General features: G+C 36.5%; 2 protein-coding genes and 1 long non-coding RNA gene across 5 annotated transcripts in view; 2 read left to right on the forward strand and 1 right to left on the reverse strand.

Moving 5' to 3' along the window:
• Positions 1 to 10,608, forward strand: part of LOC109191882 (DNA-directed RNA polymerase III subunit 1-like) — a 28,334-nt gene extending 17,726 nt beyond the window's left edge. For all 3 annotated transcript variants that reach the window (XM_019342556.1, XM_019342555.1, XM_019342557.1), the window contains 13 exons: positions 5,801 to 6,035; positions 6,778 to 6,969; positions 7,225 to 7,323; positions 7,473 to 7,676; positions 7,760 to 8,038; positions 8,469 to 8,616; positions 8,744 to 8,895; positions 8,977 to 9,132; positions 9,217 to 9,330; positions 9,450 to 9,520; positions 9,595 to 9,799; positions 9,878 to 10,080; positions 10,195 to 10,608. In XM_019342556.1, coding sequence (XP_019198101.1) covers positions 5,801 to 6,035; positions 6,778 to 6,969; positions 7,225 to 7,323; positions 7,473 to 7,676; positions 7,760 to 8,038; positions 8,469 to 8,616; positions 8,744 to 8,895; positions 8,977 to 9,132; positions 9,217 to 9,330; positions 9,450 to 9,520; positions 9,595 to 9,799; positions 9,878 to 10,080; positions 10,195 to 10,258 — 2,122 coding nt within the window. In that variant the 3' untranslated portion in view covers positions 10,259 to 10,608. The remainder of the gene's footprint in view (positions 1 to 5,800; positions 6,036 to 6,777; positions 6,970 to 7,224; positions 7,324 to 7,472; positions 7,677 to 7,759; positions 8,039 to 8,468; positions 8,617 to 8,743; positions 8,896 to 8,976; positions 9,133 to 9,216; positions 9,331 to 9,449; positions 9,521 to 9,594; positions 9,800 to 9,877; positions 10,081 to 10,194) is intronic.
• LOC109191883 lies at positions 3,643 to 4,202 on the reverse strand. The gene is made up of 2 exons (XR_002056009.1): positions 4,071 to 4,202; positions 3,643 to 3,834 (listed from the first exon to the last, which is right to left on the reverse strand). It is a non-coding gene; the product is annotated as an uncharacterized LOC109191883 (long non-coding RNA).
• Positions 10,609 to 15,163: 4,555 nt separating the features above from the next.
• Positions 15,164 to 21,058, forward strand: LOC109191840. Its single transcript, XM_019342520.1, has 5 exons — positions 15,164 to 15,593; positions 15,687 to 15,820; positions 19,788 to 19,935; positions 20,065 to 20,171; positions 20,754 to 21,058. Exons 1-5 carry the CDS (start codon positions 15,329 to 15,331, stop codon positions 20,793 to 20,795), a joined length of 696 nt encoding a protein of 231 aa, XP_019198065.1. The 5' UTR covers positions 15,164 to 15,328; the 3' UTR covers positions 20,796 to 21,058.
• Positions 21,059 to 21,331: the final 273 nt, after the last annotated feature.

Raw genomic sequence — 21,331 nt, forward strand, 5'->3', positions numbered from 1 at the left:
TTCGTAATTACCATCCGTCATCCTCCGAGTCGCAAAAAGTGACCTGCTACCTTCCTTCCGTCTCAGGCGTCAAAAGTTAATACCCTCACTTTTGACGTCTGAGACGGAAGGAAGTAACGAAGGATGGTTGCAGGTCACTTTTCGCGACTCGGAGGATGACGGATGGTAATTACGGAAGTTAGGGACTATTGGTGGTGAAACCACCAAACCCGAGGGACCATAGGTGGCATTTACTCTATATATATGTATATTATAGTATATACAAAAGATTGGTTAGATTAGATGGTAAGATATGTGTTTGAGTTTAGAAATGGTCTGGGTTCGAATCCTTGCTTCAACATAGTTACATTTTTGGCATACCCCCACTGGAAAATATTTCTGGATCCGCCCATGTATTTGAACCATTTTTTCTTCTGCTAAACCACCAGATGGTATAACTGTCACCTTCAATCGGTTGCTTTTAGTCAAATGGTCATTAAATGTATTCAATTAAAGTTGTTTAAGTCGTGATAAAGGTCAACTCACAACTCTATATAGTTTTTTGTCATTTGGTCGTAACCTGTCTAATTACTCCATATTCTTATCTTTGCTATTGTACATTTGAGCACACTAAATAGTTGTTTCTCACTGAAACAGTTTTGCGGTTATCACCAACTATTTCATTTCATGTTAGTATTTAAGTTCGATAATAATTAAGGTAAAAAGAGTAGTTACTTTTCCCAAACTAGAGCAAACTCTTTTTCAGGATGCCTGAAATTAAGAAAGTATTGATATGAGACCTGGGCTATGCCTGAAGTTTCTCTTTGTTAGAATACTGGAGAGAGGAGAATACCTCTGGAGAGTCCTTCCTGTTTCTCTATCTCTTTAGGGTTAGTCAACTACCCCTTAAATACAAGCTGGATCTAAACTGATATGGTATGCTAATATTTTAGTTTCCTAAAATATAGGATACTCAATCACACAGAATATTCTATAACACTCCCCCTCAAGTTGGAGCAAAGACATTGATCGTGCCCAACTTGTTACACAAATAACTGACTCGGGTTCCAGTAAGGGCCTTCGTGAATAAGTCTCCGAGTTGTTCTCCTGTCTTCACAAATCCTGTGGAGATTAACCCTTGTTGTATCTTCTCACGTACAAAATGACAGTCAATCTCTATGTGCTTAGTTCGTTCATGGAACACCGGGTTGGATGCAATATGAAGAGCAGCTTGGTTATCACACCATAGCTTTGCAGGAATTGGAGCTTTGAAACCAGACTCATACAAAAGGTTGTGTATCCACATTACTTCACTCGTCGATTGTGCCATCGCTCTATATTCAGACTCTGCACTCGAACGAGAGACTACATTCTGCTTCTTACTCTTCCAGGAAACCAGATTATCTCCAAAGAAAACACAATATCCAGTTGTTGATCTACGATCCTCTTTGGAACCTGCCCAATCCGCATCAGTAAAACACTCAATCCGAGTGTGACCGTGATTCTTATACAAGATTCCGTGTCCCGGGGTTCCCTTTAAGTAATTCAAGATGTGCTCTACAGCTGTCCAGTGATCAATAGTTGGAGATGACATGTACTGACTCAAAACGCTAACTGGGTATGCAATATCTGGACGGGTTACGGTCAAGTAGTTTAGCTTCCCAACCAATCTCCTATACCTCTCAGGATCTTCAAACAATTCCCCCTCCTTTGACAATTGCAAGTTCGGTATCATGGGAGTATTGCATGGCTTAGTACCTAGTTTTCCCGTTTCAGAGAGTAAGTCAATAACATATTTTCGTTGGGAGAGTAATATACCTGTTTTGTTCCTCATAACTTCGATACCCAGGAAATACTTCAGTGGTCCCAAATGTTTTGTTTGGAATTGACTGTGAAGAAATGACTTGAGAGACAAAATCCCTTCGGTGTCGCTCCCTGTAATGACAATGTCATCTACGTAAACCACCAACCAGATGATACCTGTTTTGGACCACTTGTAGAACATGGAATGATCCGATTTGCCTTTCACCATTCCAAAATTCTCAACAACTTGACTAAATTTTCCAAACCATGCACGTGGACTTTGTTTCAGCCCATACAACGATCGCCGAAGACGACATACTTTCCCAGACTCCCCCTGAGCAACAAACCCAGGAGGTTGCTCCATGTATACCTCTTCATGAAGATCCCCATGCAAAAAGACGTTCTTGATATCAAGCTGATGCAAAGGCCAATCATGAATGGCAGCCATTGAGATGAGTAACCTGACAGAAGTAAGCTTAGCCACAGGAGAAAAAGTGTCAGAATAATCAACTCCATAAGTTTGGGCATATCCCTTAGCCACAAGACGAGCCTTCAATCGAGCCACAGACCCATCAGAATTAACTTTGACAGTAAACACCCATTTACAACCAATAGATCTTTTACCCGCAGGCATAGTGACCAACTCCCAAGTACCATTGTGATCCAAAGCGTTCATCTCCTCAACCATGGCATTTCGCCACCCAGGATGGGACAAGGCGTCCCTAACAGTCTTAGGAATGGAAATAGAATCAAGGGAAGCAATAAAAGAACACGAGGCAGGTGACAGCCTATCATATGATGCAACAGAGGATATAGGATAAGTACAGGTACGTTTACCTTTCCGGGTGGCAATCGAACGTTCATCAAGTAAGACTGGATTTGATGACACAGAGGTGGTGTCAGGGCACGGAGTCGGTACTGAGTTTGGAATGGGAGGCGGTGCCGGTACGAGTGCGTCAGGTCGAGGTCGACGAGAATACACTTGTAAGACAGGAGGGGTAGGAACAGGGAAGGAACAGAAGACGTTACCGTATACATCAATATATCATCCTCCTCCCCCTTACGAACAGCATCTGGGGATGAAGGAAAGAATGGGACGTCCTCATGAAAGGCAACATCAATGGAAACAAGGTACCTACCAAGCTCAGGAGAGTAACACCTATACCCTTTTTGCACACGGGAATATCCAAGAAACACACACTTCAAAGACTTGGGATCTAACTTGGTGACATGGGGACGGACATCCCGAACAAAGCACACGCAGCCAAATATACGCGGGTCAATATGGAACATAGGCTTTGAAGGATACAGAGTATGGAAAGGTGTTTTCCCACCCAAGACCGCAGAGGGCATTCGATTGATCAAGAAACAAGCTGTGGAAACGGCATCACCCCAAAACTGCTTGGGAACCCCCATTTGAAACATCAAGGCCCTTGCAGTTTCAAGCAGATGCCGATTTTTTCGTTCAGCGACCCCATTTTGGGAAGGTGTATCAACACAAGAGGACTGATGTAACATACCCTTCTTACGCATATAAGAGACAAAGGGGAACGAAAAATATTCTTTTGCATTGTCACTACGTAAAACTTTGACAGGAACACCAAATTGAGTCTCAATTTCAACACAGAATCCACAAAACACCTCAAAAAGTTCAGAACGAGACTTCATTAGATATAACCATGTTATTCGGGAAAAATCATCAACAAACGTAACAAAATACTTAAAACCAAGTTTAGAGGTCACAGAACACGGACGCCAAATATCAGAATGCACTAACTCAAAAGGAGCAGACGCTCGTTTGTAAACTCTAGGACTCAAAGGCACACGATGGTGCTTGGACAACTGACACGACTCACAATGTAAAGAAGACAAACTTGAAAACTGCGGACACAATTTCTTCAACAAGGGAAGGGAAGGATGCCCCAAACGACAATGAGCTTCTACTGGAGTGACAGCACCTGAACAAGCAATAAGCTCTCGCCTCGTGGTGTCAAGAATATAGAGGCCCCCAGACTCGCGCCCCTTACCAATAACCCTCTTCGTCAAAAGATCCTGAAACAGACAATAATCAAGGAAAAACGTAACAGAACAGTTTAAATCACGGGTAAGCTGACTGACTGAAATTAAGTTGAACGAAAAGTTGGGTAGATGCAAGACAGAGGACAAGGGGAGCGAGGGGATGAGCGTAATGGTACCGGACCCAAGAACATGGGAGGTAGAACCATCTGCTAAAGTGACGGGGGAACTATGTGGGCGAGAAGAAAGCGTGGAAAACAAACTAGAGTTACCTGTCATATGATCCGTGGCACCCGAGTCTATAACCCACTTGGAGGAGGATGAGAGAAGGCACGTAGTTGCATTACCTGAGTCAGCAATAGCAGTGACTGAAGAGGAGGATGAACGCTTTAAAGATTCTCGATACTGAGAGAACTCGGCAAACTCATCAGCAGATACAGTGACCATCTTGGAAGATGCCTCAGTTGTGGATGCAACATTACCAGTTGGATTTCCTCATTCCCTCAACCATCTCCGATAGTCCCTTTTTATGTGTCCAGGCTTATGGCAATAATGACACACAATACCACCAGAAGCGTATCCCTGAGAATTTTTTCCATTCCCACTGCGAGGATGACGGCCAACAAGAGCATTATTTGATGGGATGGCAGCCTCAGGCATATTTGGTTGCGATTGCATCGATCGACTTAGACGGGGAAAAATATCAGCAAGAGAAGGGATTGCAGAGCTACTAAAAATTGCAGACCTCGCCGTGTCATACTCAGAAGGGAGACCTGCCAAAAAACTCAGAACAGCCAAATGTTCACGTTGGGTTTGCTGCTCTTTAATGTCAGCAGTGAATGGCATAAGTTGATTAAGTGCCTCATAAGTCTTCTTAAATTCCATAAAGTATGCAGGGAGAGACAAATCACGTTTTTCAGTACGGAAAAAAGACTTGCAAACATCATAAACACGAGTGACATTCCCCTTCCCAGCGTACAAGTATTCCAAATACTCCATCAACTCCTTAACAGAGGCACAATGACTAATGAACCCAACAATACCCTCATCAATGGAATTATGGATTTGTAGGAACAAACGGGCATCATCTCGTACCAAAGTAGCATCTTGGTTAGCCAAAGGTTTGGACAGGTGGTCACTCTTATCCAAACTAGTAAGATAAAGTTTAACGACATGAATCCATTCCAAGTAATTAGAGTCATTAAGCTTACAATCCGTGATTTTAGAACTAACAGGAACTATATCAGTGACAACCACAGACCTATTCTCAGCCATTCCCACAAATATTTGACCCCAAACAGATCACAAATCACGCAAAAAACTGGGCCGAAGGGTTACGAAACAACCTGACCTTAGAACCGAAAATACCGATGCGAAACTGGTCCAAACTGAGCCCGGAACCGAGACCCCCAAACTCAGGCGACCCTGGGAAGACCGACCGGAAAGATTTCCGATCGCCGGAGACGGCGCACGTGCCGGCGCGTGTGGACGGAAGCAGCGGACAGCGGTGGCGCGTGAGGCTCACGCGCAGGTCAGATCGCCGGGAAACTTTCCAGGCGAGGTCGCCGGACGACGGCGAGAGACCCTGGACCGGCGGTGACGATCGGAGACGCCGAAAAAAAAACACTCTATTCTACTGGCTCGATACCATGTTAGAATACTGGAGAGAGGAGAATACCTCTGGAGAGTCCTTCCTGTTTCTCTATATCTTTAGGGTTAGTCAACTACCCCTTAAATACAAGCTGGATCTAAACTGATATGGTATGCTAATATTTTAGTTTCCTAAAATATAGGATACTCAATCACACAGAATATTCTATAACACTCTTCATGGTATAAGCTTAATGATGGTTGGATAGAGTTTGATATGCATTTTGTGTTAAGTAGTTTTTTTTAATGGTACTTGTTCAATCGTTACTCTGATTTCATTATATCTTGCTATATTCAGTTAACTGAAAAGGTTATTTATCTTCGCACAATTCCTGCTGTTGCATTATGACAGTGCTCGTTGGATAGGGAATCATGGATTTTCAATTGGCATCGATGATGTCCAACCAAGAAAGGAGTTAGTTGAAAAGAAGACAATGGAAATAGAGAAGGGGTATGGGACATGTGAAACGTATATAGCTTCATTTAACAAGGGGGAACTTGAGCTTCAACCTGGCTGTGATGCTGCACAGACACTTGAAGCCAATATAACAAAGGAACTGAATGGTATCCGAGTGAAAACTGGGCGAGTAAGATCTTTTTGCAATCATTTTGTCTGTGCTTTGATGGAACCATCCTCATCCTAACTACTGTAGAAAGAAAGGGAATGCACAGTGGCCATTTATAAGTTATATTATAACTATTTCATAGCTACTGATCCTGCCATTAACATGGCATTATTTTTCCTTTAGCTTTCTGGTTTAACCTTTAGTCACCTGGATAACATTTCAAAGTTTTAGACTCAGCTTTTCCCAGTTAGATCTGTGTCCATTTAATGACAACATAATTTGCTATTTAGAACTTCAGATCCTATTGATAGGTACAGTAACAGCTAGGGTATTTCAATGGAACCTTTTGGGTATCTAGTACACAATATAGTTGTATACTTGCATCTAGAAGATTAATTACATTATTATCTGATCTGAAAATATTACATCACTATTAAATTGAGCCTAAAGTTATGGCAATTGAAAAATAACATAAATTTAGGTCTAGCTTGTCAGACTTATTGTTATCATGTGTGTTAATATTTCCGTTTACTAAATACACTAATATTTTCTAATTTTGTAATTAAAATTTCAAAATATTAAATATAATTTCTCAAATTTGAGGTTGGGCAACTGGTAATTTGGCGCTGCTTCTCTCTATTCTAAAAGTTCAACCTTTTAAAAGGCAAAGACTCTATAAGCCAAATAGTGTGTATATGTTTTCTGAGTTTGCTTGTGTTATGAGGAAATAGGTATAGTAGCCTTTTTAACCCTTTTTGTGCAGGTGTGTACTGATACACTACATTGGAGGAATAGCCCCTTAATTATGTATCAATGTGGTTCAAAAGGCTCAGATCTCAATATTAGTCAGATGATTGCATGTGTCGGCCAGCAATCTGTTGGGGGTTGTCGTGCTCCAAATGGATTCATTGACCGGAGTCTTCCTCATTTTCCTACAAAATCAAAATTTCCAGCTGTAAGTTCTTTATGTTTTTTTAAAATGTTATATTGGCTTTCTAAATGGTAGACTGTCAAATCATAATTCTGGTACTAGTTTAACTAGACTGAGAATTTAGTTTATTTAAATGGAAACACTGAATAGGCTTCAAACCCTCCTAAATTATTTGATTTGATCATGTTTATCTTTCTTTTTGTTATGTGAAGATTAAGCTGAATGTACGTAACAATGTATAGTCTAACATCAATTTTATCCATATGATTGTAAATGCAGGCTAAAGGATTTGTCGCCAGTTCATTTTATGATGGTTTAAGTGCTACTGAGTTTTTTTTCCACACTATGGGTGGAAGAGAAGGCCTTGTAGACACAGCGGTAATGCTTTTAATCTTTGTCTTATTTCAGTAGTTAATGATGCTAATTTGTATTAATTTCATTTAAAAAAAAAAATTACAGATTATGTTTTACCCCACTAAACATCTAGACCAATATTTAATCATTTTCAAACTTTCTTATTTATACAGGTTAAAACTGCTGACACAGGGTATATGTCTCGGAGGCTTATGAAGGCTCTGGAGGATCTTTCAATTTTGTACGACAGAACCGTGAGAAATGCAAGTTCATGCATAGTGCAATTTGAGTATGGTGATGATGGTATGGACCCTGCACAGATGGAAGAGAAAAAAGGGCATCCTCTGAACTTTAATAGATTATTTATGAAAGTTAAGGTAGAAGCTTCAAATTTTATGATCTCTTCTCAATTACATATATTTCCAGGTTGAGTGCAATCTTGATTCATTTATTTTGACAGGCAACATGTCCTCCTGGAGAGGAAAAGAGTCTGTCATCATCAGAAATCCAACAGGTGGTGCATAGAAGGCTTTCAGAACATGATATGACTCCAGATGGGGGGTGCTCAAAGGCCTTCTGCGAATCATTAAAACAATTCATTGAAAACAACTGTGTAGCAAGCTTAGAGAAAACACGGAAAGATCTGAAACTTGATGGGGAACATAATGCAGGGGAGGATCTTGATGCTCTTGAAAGTATCGCTTTAAATATATCAGGTGTAACAAGAAAGCAACTACAGGTATATTTTTCACCAATATACCATGTTTGTTAGTGTTATAAACTAAGATTGGGCTTGAGTCACTCAACTGGGCTATAATGCACATGAGCCAAATCATACTAAAAGATTGAATCCAACCAATTAGCTAGTCTAACCCATGGCCTTATGAACCCATATGTTCTCTCTTATTTTATCAATGTCGGACTCTTAACAGTTAGCATAATGTGTATTATATATTTTCAAAGATAGCCCCTAGCTTTAATGCATTTGAAGTTGAATGATGATCTTATCCTTTAGATTTGTCAAAGTTGCTTTCATACTTCAAACATAAATTCCATGTGGTTGTAGATTTTTTGCCTAGCTAGGTGATGTACATAATATAATTATGTGTTGCTATGATGTAATATGCCCTGATTCTCAAAAACAGCTTGATGTGTTTCCAATGCCATAGGTTTTCCTAGAGATCTGCATCTCTCGTTATCATGCAAAGAAATTAGAAGACGGAACTTCAATCGGTGCAATAGGAGCTCAGAGCATTGGAGAACCAGGGACGCAGATGACATTAAAAACTTTCCACTTTGCTGGTGTTGCAAGCATGAGTATCCTTGTTTCGATTGGTGTTGGGTTTTGCTCCAATTTAGTTGGTTTCTTGGCCAACTGAATCGTTATTAGTAGTCATGATTGTATTTTTTTTTTCTTTAGAATGTTTCTTTAACACCTTTTCAGATGTTACACTTGGTGTTCCTCGCTTAAAAGAAATTATAAATGGAGCCAAAAGGATCAGCACACCGTTTATTAAAGCAAAACTTTCATGTGATGATGATCTAGCTTTTGCTAGAATGGTAAAGGGTCGTATTGAAAAAACTCTTCTTGGTCAGGTAGTCATCTTATTCTCCATCTTTTAAATAATAATAACTAGCTAGTATGTTGGTTATTACTAAGCTGATTTTCCTTTGTAGGTTGCCAAGGGTATTGAGATAGTGATGGCTGCGAGAGTAGCATCCATAGTTATAGTGCTTGATATGGAAGCAATTCAAACTTCATATCTTTCCATAGATGCTTATATTGTTAAGGAATCAATTTTGCAGACTAAAAAATTGAAGTTGAAGGAACAGGTAGGAAGGATTTGCTTGAATTCATTTAAGTTTCTTCTATTCATCTTGTGACAGCTCAACGTTAAAATATGCGTTTTCCTTCAGCACATCAGGGTTTTAGATCGTAGAAAGCTGGAAGTTATCCCTCATGCTGATCGAAGTAAACTTCATTTTGAACTCCACCGTCTCAAAAATAAGCTTCCCGGGGTTGTTGTGAAGGTAGGTAATTAATTCAATGGCACAATTTGAATTTTAATAAATTTTTATTTTATAGTGACTGGTTTCTTGATCTGCTCAATTGTGTGGATTCACAACAGTTATTTTGTTTTCCTCGCCAGGGTATCAACACTGTTGAATGTGCTGTGATCAAGAAAGGCAAAAAGGGAAACTACAAATTGCCTGTGGAAGGGTATGGCCACTAATATGAATGTTACTTGTCATGATAAAAGTTAGTTTCCCCTAATATTTAGTCATGTTTTGTAGGACTGGTCTTCTAGCTGTTATGGGCACAGCTGGAGTTGATGGACGTAATACAACAAGCAATCACATCATGGAAGTGAATCAAGTACTTGGAATTGAAGCCGCAAGAAGTTGTATAATTCATGAGATTAGGAAAACCATGTCAAAACATGGAATGACTATAGATTTACGTCACATGATGCTTCTAGCAGATCTAATGACTTTTAAGGTAGTGATACCAGAAACTTGCATACTTTTCAGTGTTTATCCAGCTTAACATAACAAAAGGTTCTTGCAATTCATTCAGGGTGAAGTATTAGGAATTACTAGATTTGGTATGCAGAAGATGAAAGACAGTGTATTGACTTTAGCTTCCTTTGAGAAGACTGCTGATCACCTTTTCAATGCTTCTGTAAGTGGGCGGGATGACAAAATTGAAGGAGTCGGTGAATGCATCATTATGGGCATTCCAATGCAGATGGGCACAGGGATGTTTAAGGTTATGCAAAGGTAAGTGTTTGGCATTTATGGTTGTAACAACAAATGGGTCAATTTATCCGATCTAACATTCATCAGTTAAGTTTTTTCTTTATCAAAATTTATAAATGTTTCTCCTTTCTGCAGCAACACTTCTCATCCAGTTGAGCTGAATTATGGAAAAGAATCAATTATCCCCAGAGACGACTAGGTACCGATTTTCACCATGATTCAACTCTTCAAAAGGTCGTCTTCAAAATTACAAAGGAAGGGTTTATGTTTGTGGAAAGGTAAAACCAATTGTTCTTACTGATGCTGACATTTGCTTGCTTAATTGCTTGCATTACGGTTCTCAAGTCTCAACAATCAGAATATTTTAGCACATGAATGATGTGAATGAATACTATGTAACGCCGTTTTACTCCTTAGGCTGTAGTTTGTTGTGGAATTGTTAGTTGTTACAGAGTATTAGATATTTTCTTCTTCTTAGGATAAATAGGAAATATTGTACTGGAGGTTTTTATGCTTGGATATTAATCAATTGAAATATCTTTTCTCTCACTTCTCTCCCTACACTCTCAGAATTTCTTCTTCTTCCCCTAGCAGTTCTGTTCTGCTCTTCCTTTTACATTCTGTTGCTCTCAAGGTTCATTACATACTATTGCATTGTTATTTCAGATTGTCCTGGTCTCAATATGTGACGTATAAGTTGTAGCATTACTGAGGGGACAAATGTGAGTACATGAATAATTCATGGAAAAAAGTGTTATAAGCATATAACTCAGGAGGAAAAGTGTTATTTTCTCAATCGTATATTTTGATATCATAATATCACCATGGGATATTTATGCTAGGTTAGTATATAAAATAATTTTGTTTCTCAAGTTCAATATTTTAGTTAATATTTTAAAATCATGTAATTATATATGATACCGTTATCTTATTTATTTATTTTAATTTTAAAATTTATTAAAATATATGAAAATATGTTAAGGATATTATAGTGTGTGAATAAAAGATAACCCTACCAAACATGATTATATTACATACCCCAATTTTAACCAAACACAGGAATCTAACATTCCCAGCAATCTAACATTCCCTAAGGTAATCTGACATTCCGTGAACCAAACGACCTCAGAGGGTTTTTGAGTTTTTTGTCAAGTTGAGACAAATACTTAATGTCGGGACTAAACACGCTACTTCATTCATAACTAAATGGTAAATTATAGATACAATCATAATTTAGAGAATGAGCCATTAATATGGGTGACAAACATTTTGTTAGGGTAGGGGGTCCAATGAGAAGAAAACAAATTATGAAAGATGATGATAGGGGACCGACACTTGCCTAACACATCATTGTAAATGACAATTACTTTTAGGGTGAATCAACGATTTGGTCCCTCAATTATTTGCGATTTGTCAATGTTGCCCCTCAATCGCGTATTCATTGATTTAGTCCCCGAAAATAATTGTTTTTCGTCAATTTAATCCCTATGGCCGTATTCCGTCAAGACTCAGGCGAGAGCTCCGATTTGCCCTGGGCATTTTGGTCTTTTCACGCCTTCTTCTTCATTAACTCTGACCAAGCTTCGCCGGAGAAGCTCAAGCTCGCCGGAGGGAAGGTTCGTCGCTGCTGACTTGCTGCTCCTCGTTGCGGTCAGACGAGAAGGATGGACCACGGCCCGTAGCTGTTGTTCTTGTTTGCCGTTGCAGAAACCGCCACCGAGCACAACCACCGAACCACCACCGTTGACCTCTATCACGCTGGAGAAATAGGGGACGAAGGAGATGAAGGTCTCTATTCTGCCACCGCCGTGCCACTCCAAAGTCCACCGTCGAAGCTCCCACCCCGCTCGCAACCGACATTATTGATGAGAGGGAGAGCCACCACCGAACCTCGTCGCCACTTTAATCTGCTACTGCCCAGTCGTTGTTCTGTTCACCGGAGATGGATGACACTGTTGTTGGTCCCGTTGATGTTCCGTCGGAGTTTTTTGCTAACAGAAGTTCGCAAGTCCGCCGGTGTTGCCGTTGGTGCACCGCAGCTACTGCCTAGCTGTTGTTGACAAAGAGGGAGGGAGGAGTAATGGTTCCTGACACACGAAGAGGGCAAAAGAGAGAGATGAAGCTGATGGAAGAGACTAAATACATGAAATGACTAAAGCTGATGGAGCTCCCTCCGGCGAGCTTGAGTTTCTCCGGCGAAGCTTGGTCAGAGTTAATGAAGAACAAGGCGTGAAAAGACCAAAATGCCCAGGGCAAATCGGAGCTCTCGCCTGAGTCTTGACGGAATACGGCCATAGGGACTAAATTGACGAAAAACAATTATTTTCGGGGACTAAATCGATGAATACGCAATTGAAGGGCAACATTGACAAGTCGCAAATAACTGAGGGACCAAATCGTTGATTCACCCTTACTTTTATTATCATTATTATTTTGTAGAGGTATGTTGATCTTTATGCTCATTATTCCTTACAATTTCAAATCCAATCAAATAATGGAATCAATATTCCTAGTAATATTTCTTCTATTAAATTTAAATTGTATTCCTCTACAATTATTTCCCACGAACTAAACAAGTGTTGGTGATGAGTGTTATGTTGGGGAAAAGGATATTGCAACAAGGATTAAGGTTGTGGTGTGAACAAAGTTCACTGCCTTTTAGAAAAGAAAATTTTCACCGGTATTTACGTGCAAGGTATAAAGAATGTCGTTGTTTCCCAAGGTTACACATCTACTCTATAGTAACATGCACTAATTAACTCCCTATCTATAATTGGAATGCTTTAAACTACTGCTTAGATGTCAAGAGAAAAGAAGGAATAAGAGACTTTTTTTTTTTTTTTTTTTTGAGGATGAAGGAATAAGAGACTTGGAGAGCGTTTACTAACAGGAAATTTTCAAGCATTTTTGGAAATTGAAAATTGAAAACAATCTAGGTGTTTACCATGATATTTTCTCATTTCCAAAATTGAGAATTATTCTCCTTTTTTCAAGAAATTAGGAATACAATCTAAAGTTGTTTTCAAAACTGAAAATTCACAGGTGAACAGTACCAAGTTCACCCATCGAATCCGGCCGATGTCATTTTTTTTTCTTTCTACCTTATTTTCTTCTTTCTTCTTTCGCACTTCCACCTCCAACACAAAGCAAGCTCAGAAGCTTATCGCACTTCAAGATTCATCTCCCGACGGCCGACGCTGCGACGTAACACTCTGCGACTACAACTCCAACTCTGCGACTATTGCCTGCCTGCCTTATGACCTCTTCCACCTCGCCATCGCCACTTCCACTCTAGTCGACAGCTCCAGACCTCCAGTTGCCTGTTGCCGACGCTGAGGCAAATCACGATGTTAACTAGCTAAGATGTTGCCGCCCACTGAAATAAATATGATAGAAATGACTGTTTGAGTCCTGTGGTTTGAGTCATGTAAGAGTCTAGCAAACTGACAGTAGTGTAATACACTTAATATTCTTTTCCTCTATTTTTTATATATTAATATTTAGTATTAAATTAAGTTGTTAATTGTTATTGATAATGTATTAACTATTATGGAGTATTTTGAGTGTGTATATATATATATATATATATATATATATATATATATATATATATATATATATATATATATATATATATAGTGAAAGGTTCCCGTGCGGATATGCGGTGGATTAATGTGCGTAAAATTTGTATTCAATGTGCGTGAGTGTTGTGCTTAATATGCCTGAGATTTCTACTTAATGTGCCTCAATGTGTAAAATGTAGCAGAAAATATTGATGTCAGCTTCTTCCCCACCCCTAGTAGCCATTTGCCCCCTCCCTGATGATGATGATGCGGAGGCGAGCTATGGTGGTTAAAAATTATGAGAATAATACAACAGAAATCCACACTTAGTTGCTGTGCAAATTTTATTGTGCGTGTGTCATTTATATAAACATTCAACTGCACTGAAGGTAGTTGATAATCTGCCAAATTGAAGGAAGAAGTAACAAGAAGCTTGGGCGTTAATGTGCGTGAGTTTCTGTTCTGCTTCCTTCTGAGCTCGTAATTCTGAAATACGCACCCACATTAAGCACAATACTCAGGCACATTAAGTACAAAACTCACGCATATTAACATGACACACATTAAGTACAAATCTCAGGCACATTGAGTACAAATCTCACGCACATTAAGTATAAACCTCACGCACATTAATCTACCGTACATCCGCACGGGAAGCAACAAATGCACCTGATCCCTTCCACATATATATATATATATATATATATATATATATATATATATATTAAAGCGTTGAAAATAAGTATATGTAAATAAATTTTCAATTTTAATTTTAAAAAATAGAGAATAATTTTTTGTTAGTAAATGGTACCTTGAATTCTCAGTGGGTGATTTAAAAAATGACAGAAGAATGACTTTATATTGTTTCAGTGAAAGAATGAAAGTCACATGATAGAAACCAACAATGACTACAATTTCTTTAAACAAATATGGGCCATGGGAATTTGTCATGATCAGAGACCGTCACAAAAACAGATAACAAAGTTTGTTTTTATTTTATCTTCGTTGGTGCAGAAGGACTAGCATTAACAACATGGGATTTAGGCAAATTATTGTGTGGATCATAATAAAAAGTACATTTTTAATATATTAAATGTATATTATTTTTGTATTGAATGTACATTATATAATATAATGTATACTCAGAATAAAAATAATGTACATTTCCTAAATACAATGTACATTATTTTTGTACTGAATGTACATTATTTTACAATAGATAAAATATGGTCTATTCAATTCACAATTGGGATATTTAGAAGATGTATAGTAGAACTCGAAGCAAACACCAGCTAGCCGCCATGTATGATGTAACAAATTTCAGTGGTCTAATTGCATTATCTGTGCAGTTGGATGGCCTATTTGACCCTTATCCCAAAAAGAAAAAAAAAAAAAAACTAGCTAGCCGCCATGTATGATGTAACAAGTCCTTTTATAATGTGGCAATTCCTTCCATTGTAATTGATGAAGAGTGGGCACGACTAAACAAAAACCAATTGCTGCGAATATAATAAAGATAGATGGAGTGGACAATATTGTATTGGGTTGAGCAGAGCTCACCTGGGATCACTGCCCTTTCGGTGTCCTCAAGAGTCACCTCAACTATCAACTAACTCCTTCTCCCCCACCGAAACCACCACCGTATTTTTCTTTCTGTTTTGTCCTCTCATCGGACAACATCATTCGGTCAATTCGCAGATTAAGGAATGGGGAGTTTGCAATTGCAGCTGAATTTCCATCCTCAATTTCTTTTGCCACCAAACCCATTATTATTTGTGTCGCAGCAGCATTGCAGATTTAGATTGAGTGTTGGAAAATCTAGTATTGGGTCACAAAGAAAGGCAAAGAGGAGAAGGGATTTAGTAACCATATTTGCATCATCATCTTCATCATCAGTGTCTGTTTGGGATGGATGGTTGCCTGACAAGGGAAATGCCCCTTCTCTCAGTGACATCTTCTGGCCTTCTGCAGGTCATATCACTTTTAATTTTATTTATTCAATTTTTTGTTTTTGCATAATCGAATTGAATTTCATTTGATTTGTATGGGCCGGCTGGGTTGCAGGGGCGTTCGCAGCAATGGCAATACTGGGAAAGATTGACCAAATATTGGCTCCAAAAGGGGTTTCTATCACCATTGCACCATTGGGAGCTGTTTGTGCTGTTCTCTTTGCCACTCCCTCCTCTCCTGGCGCTAGGGTAACTCTAAACTAAACCCACCTTTTTTTTTTTTTTTAGAGAATCACCATTTTAGTCTTGGAAATTATTACGTGGACTCCTAAATTTTACTTCTAAATTCTATTCCATTCGACATTTTGCTTGGTACCCACGTTAGGAAGTAAAATTTGAGAGTGTATGCAGTAGAATTGTTTAGTTCCCCCATAATACTAGATAGCCAATTTAGTCTCTTTTTTTTTTTATCCCTCAATTGTTTCCTAACTATTAATGTAGTTCTTAGTTTTCAATTTCAATTAATTTGATCATCGAATTGTTTAAAATTTTGTCAATTAAACCCTTCAATAATCGAATTAAAGATACTTTGAAAATAGAAAAAAAAATCATCATTTTGGATCCCTCGGAAGAATTTAATTTACAAAATTTTAAACAATTCGAAGATCGAATTAGTTTAAATTAAAAATTAAAGACTACATTAATTGTTAAGAAACAATTGAGGAACTAGAATGGTGATTTTTTTTTTAAATAGCCAACTTCCTCCCTTAATTATACTACATTTGTTTGAAAGGAATCAAATTTGTTTGATTAAAAATATTACATTTTATTTTCACTTTATGTCTTTTCTTAGCTTCCTTAATCATTTGAAAATATTTCATTATAAAATTATTTTTGTTTGTTAAAAATAAATAAATTTACAAAGAAAACAAAGTAACTATATAATGTTTTTTATTTAAAATTTGGTTTTTTTTTTTACTTATTTGATATGTGTTTTGAGAGTAAATTGGTAAATATACACATATATCATTTTATCACCGTTAATTTTAATAACTATTTAAGATAAAAACTAAAATGACCATCAAACTAACAATTTAAGACTAAAAGAGATTACATGTATAATTAAGGGATTAAGTTGACTATTCTAATATAATTGAGGGATTAAAATTACTATTTTTTCTTATTTTAATTTGTACAAATTATTTTAATAAGTTGATGTTATGGCCGCACATTTAACGTAACTATTTAAGCATAATAAAGACATCAAACAGTACAAATTCAGCTTTTGACCTTTGAATATTACTTCCCATTTTGACTTTAACACAAACAACAATACACAACTTTATTTGCATTGTTACTTGTTACTTGTTAGCATCTCCTTGTTTCCTTCAAACAACATCAACATACATAATGATACTTATATTTTTAAAATTCTCTCTAATGAATTATTAAATTTAATTCTCAACTTTTTTTTTTTAAATTGAGTATTTATTTAGTTTGATGCTGTATATTTAGAAATCTCATATTATTTAAAAGCGACAGAGCTTGATACATCGAAATTCTTAACACGTAAACTACATTATTCTAACTCATAAAATACATCTTACCCCAAAATGTTCATTATTCTAACACGCGCACAGGGCAAGGAATTTTTTAAAAAACATCAAAACGACATCACTTTGGATCGTGGTCTATACAATAATTTTCCACGCATTGTGAACCTTGGTCTAGATTATATATCTGTTAATATATTATGTACATTTATTTAACAGATCATGTACCTACTGAAGGTACATAATACGTTAATTATAGATAAATAAAGTGAATGTACATATTATATTGATTGTAGGTACATAATTTGGATCAGGGTGGCAGGATTCATAATGTTCATGATGGATCCTAGTCCACGATATAACGATTTGCGATATATATCTCGACCATCATTGACATTTTTTTTTGGTCATTGACATTTGTATTTTAATATGAAAAATAAATAGAATTTCGTATAATTGTATATTTTATAAATTGAAAAGTAACTCAATTTGAAAATGTTTTTAAAGTTTTCAATTAAAAATAAAAATATAGAAAATTTTGGAAAATTAAGGATGAAAAATGAAAAACAGTAAGCTATACTAAAGAGGGTCTTAGACTTGTGATGTCTATACTCTATATAGGCTATAGAGCAGTGCAAACCCAAACAAGATAAATCATGTATTTTTTTTTCTTTTCTTTTTCTGTTTTTTCCCCCTCATTTTCAGCCCTTTTCATAGGTTTCATTTTAGCTTAATTGAACTTTGGAGGTGGGCAAATTATGCTGTGCATCCGTATGCATCATGCATGGTGCATACGGATGCAAAAACGACGTCGTTTTAATAAAACGCGCGTCTCCCCTTAAAAAAAATCAGGTTCGATTCCCAGCAACAACATATGAACTAAAGTTCCATAATTGATGAATTATAATTCCATAATCGATGAACTATAATTCCATAATCTAATTTATGAACTAAAAATTCAAGAATGAATGAACTAAAATTCCATAATCTATAAATTAAAATTTCAGAATCAATGAACTACAATTCCATAATCGATGAACTATAATTCCATAATCTATGAACTAAATTCCAAAATGAATGAACAATATAATGTTGTTGCTGGGAATTGAACCTGAATTTTTTTAAAAGGGCAGACGCGCGTTTTTTAATAAAACGACGTCGTTTTGGCATCCGTATGCACCATACATGGTACATACGGATGCACAGCATAACTATCCTTGGAGGTGGGTTGGACAAGACTACAAAAGGTCCAACATGGGCAAATTATACCATTAACTACTGATTTTATGTGTCTGTAATAATTGACATATTCTGTACCTAAACTTTCACTTGCAATAATTGAAATATGTGTTTCATTTCAACATACTAATAGTGATCGGTGCATTTATGTTTTATATGTTATTATTAGAATTAATTTTATCTTTTATTCTAGATTTATAGGTGGCAATGCACTTTTAGTCATTTTTTTCAGAACATTTTTCTATGGTCCTACTATTATTGTGGCATGACCATTTTTTGTCTCCCATCAATAAAATTGTTTAAATTCCGTAAAGTAAAAGGACAATTGTCTTTAATTATGATTTAAAAAAAATATATAGTAAGTCAACCCACTTTGTACCCCAAAAAAAATCAAAATTAATTGTCCCTGTATTTAACAATATTTCAATGATTTTGTTGATTGGGAACCATAAATGGTTATACTACAATAATACTAGGATCAAAAGGGAATGTTCTAAAAAAGAATCAGAACAACTAAAAGTGGACTGTCACTTATTGGAAAGAATGAAAAAAAAAAAATAGAATTAACTCTTAGGGGGCATTTGGTTCACGGAATGTTAGATTACCTTAGGGAATCTTAGATTGTTGGGAATGTTAGATTCCTGTGTTTGGTTTAAAACTAAGAATGTAAATAAACCAACGGTAATAAGATAAATTGATTAAAATGTCTAAAGCTCAACATTAGTAATAAGACAAGGGAATGTGAGATTACCTAAGAAATTGGAAGGTATCTCACATTCCCTTCCAATAGCTAAAAACTTAATGCGGAGGTTATGAGAAAGTTACATAACCTGAACCAAACATGGGAATCTTATATTACCAATCAAATATAACATTGGTTATCTTATATAACCTGAACCAAACATCCCCTTATTATTATTATTATTATTTTTTAAATAACCCCTTATTATTATTATTATTATTATTATTATTATTATTATATGCTCAACAAGAAGTAGCTCGTGTCTTACTCTTTTTTGTTGATTGGTATCCCTCTTACACTACTGCAAAAATCGGTCTAGGCACCCCTAGGCCGTGGTGATTTCCCCCCTAAGCGTCTGTCTAGGCAATCGAGCGCCTAGCGCCTAATTCGACCGACTAGGCTGGGTTAACTCGTCCATTTCGGTCAAGTTAGCCAAGTTAACGTGGCCGACTCGGCCTTGCTAATATATATATATATATATATATATATATATATATATATATATATATATATATATATATATATATATATATATATATATATATACCCGTACGTGTGCATTATTTTTTTTAGTTAGCCGTCTAGGTTGTCTAGGCGCTAAGTGTTACTCTACCTCCCGACTAACGCCTAGCGCCTACTACAACCATGCCCTCGCTGATCTTGAATTGATTATTACCTGCAGAAGTACAATATGTTTATGGCGCAAATAGGTTGCGCTGCATTTGGGGTATTGGCTTTCACCATTTTTGGGCCAGGATGGTTGGCTAGGAGCTCTGCTCTTGCTGCTGCCATTGCCTTTATGATTTACACTCGTGCTGTTCATCCTCCCGGTAACCCTAACCCTAACCCTTCTTCTTCTGCACATCGCATGCATTAATTTCTGTAAAATCATATAACTAATAAGTCGTCTAATTAAGATGTTTATTAATTAATAATTACTTTGACATATATGCATACAGCTGCGAGCTTGCCTATATTGTTCATAGATGCAGCTAAGCTACATCAGCTTAACTATTGGTATGCTTTGTTTCCTGGTGCCACTGGATGCATTCTTCTCTGTATTATTGTAAGTTTCTGCCATTACTCTGTCATTACATAAAACATATATACGCTGAATTGAAGAAGCTCTGAATCCCCCCTATATATGCTCCATTTAATACATCTTATAATTATGATTTATGAACTCACTCTCACTAATCTGCAATCCATCTCTCTATGCCAAATTATACCATGGACCAAGGTACACCTTACATGGTTGACTCTAGTTCAAAATGACATTCAGATTATGTGTCTGCAGTTAACATATTATGTGCATGTAATTAATTCTATAAATAAATTGAAGACATAATATATTAACTACAAACATATAATATGTTAATTGCAAGCACATAATATACAACTAACGTATTATATGTCTGCAGTTAACATATTATGCTTAATTTATTTACATATATATAATTTATTAATTGTAGACACATAATATGTTAACTGCAAACACATAACTTTTGAACTCGGATCCACAATGAAAGGTAGAACATGGTCGATGGTATAACAATTGTGTCTCTCTCTCTATATATATATATACTACAAGTTTAATGCTATGCTCTCCATTTTTATTGATTCTTGTTGTCCCCTTTAATTGGTGCAGCAAGAGATGGTGTGTTACTTGAAAGAGAACTTCAAGTTCTGAGGATTCTCACTACCAAACCAATCATTGCATGCCAAAATTTTTTTGGTAAATAGTATAATGATTTCTTCATTGGTGAATATAGTAATAATATCTTGGAGGATATTATGTGCCCTTAATTAGATTATTTAGGTTATAAATAATTTTTTTTTTTGTTTTTTTGTTTTTTTGGTTTCTACATGTTCAACAAAAATAATGAAACATGTATAATTGTATATTATGTATGTTGGTGTTTAGATCAATGGTCCAATATAACCATTCAAATATATATATATATATATATATATATATATATATATATATATATATATATAAAGACTTAAAATTGAGTAATGAAGAAAATTCACAGCCACTAAGGCTATGCATTGTGTAATTCTTGCCTTGGGATCCTAGTTGATAAAGGATCACAAGGAGATAAAGAGTGTTAATTAATAAATAATTCTTACATTGTGCTCAGATGGCATGTAGTGACGCTCCTATATGGGAGGTCATGAGATTGAGTCTTAGTGGATGCAGTGTTGACTTTTTATGCTTCAACA

The sequence above is a fragment of the Ipomoea nil genome, unplaced genomic scaffold (assembly GCF_001879475.1).
Source record: "Ipomoea nil cultivar Tokyo-kokei standard unplaced genomic scaffold, Asagao_1.1 scaffold1721, whole genome shotgun sequence".
In the NCBI taxonomy this organism is placed as follows: domain Eukaryota; kingdom Viridiplantae; phylum Streptophyta; class Magnoliopsida; order Solanales; family Convolvulaceae; genus Ipomoea; species Ipomoea nil.

Excerpts from the sequence above, each read along its gene's own strand:
- LOC109191840 (XM_019342520.1), top strand. The coding sequence starts at position 15,329 with ATGGGGAGTTTGCAATTGCAGCTGAATTTCCATCCTCAATTTCTTTTG. Across the intron at positions 15,594-15,686 it reads CATCTTCTGGCCTTCTGCAG|GGGCGTTCGCAGCAATGGCA; the intron begins GTCATATCACTT and ends GCTGGGTTGCAG. Across the intron at positions 20,172-20,753 it reads GCATTCTTCTCTGTATTATT|CAAGAGATGGTGTGTTACTT; the intron begins GTAAGTTTCTGC and ends TAATTGGTGCAG.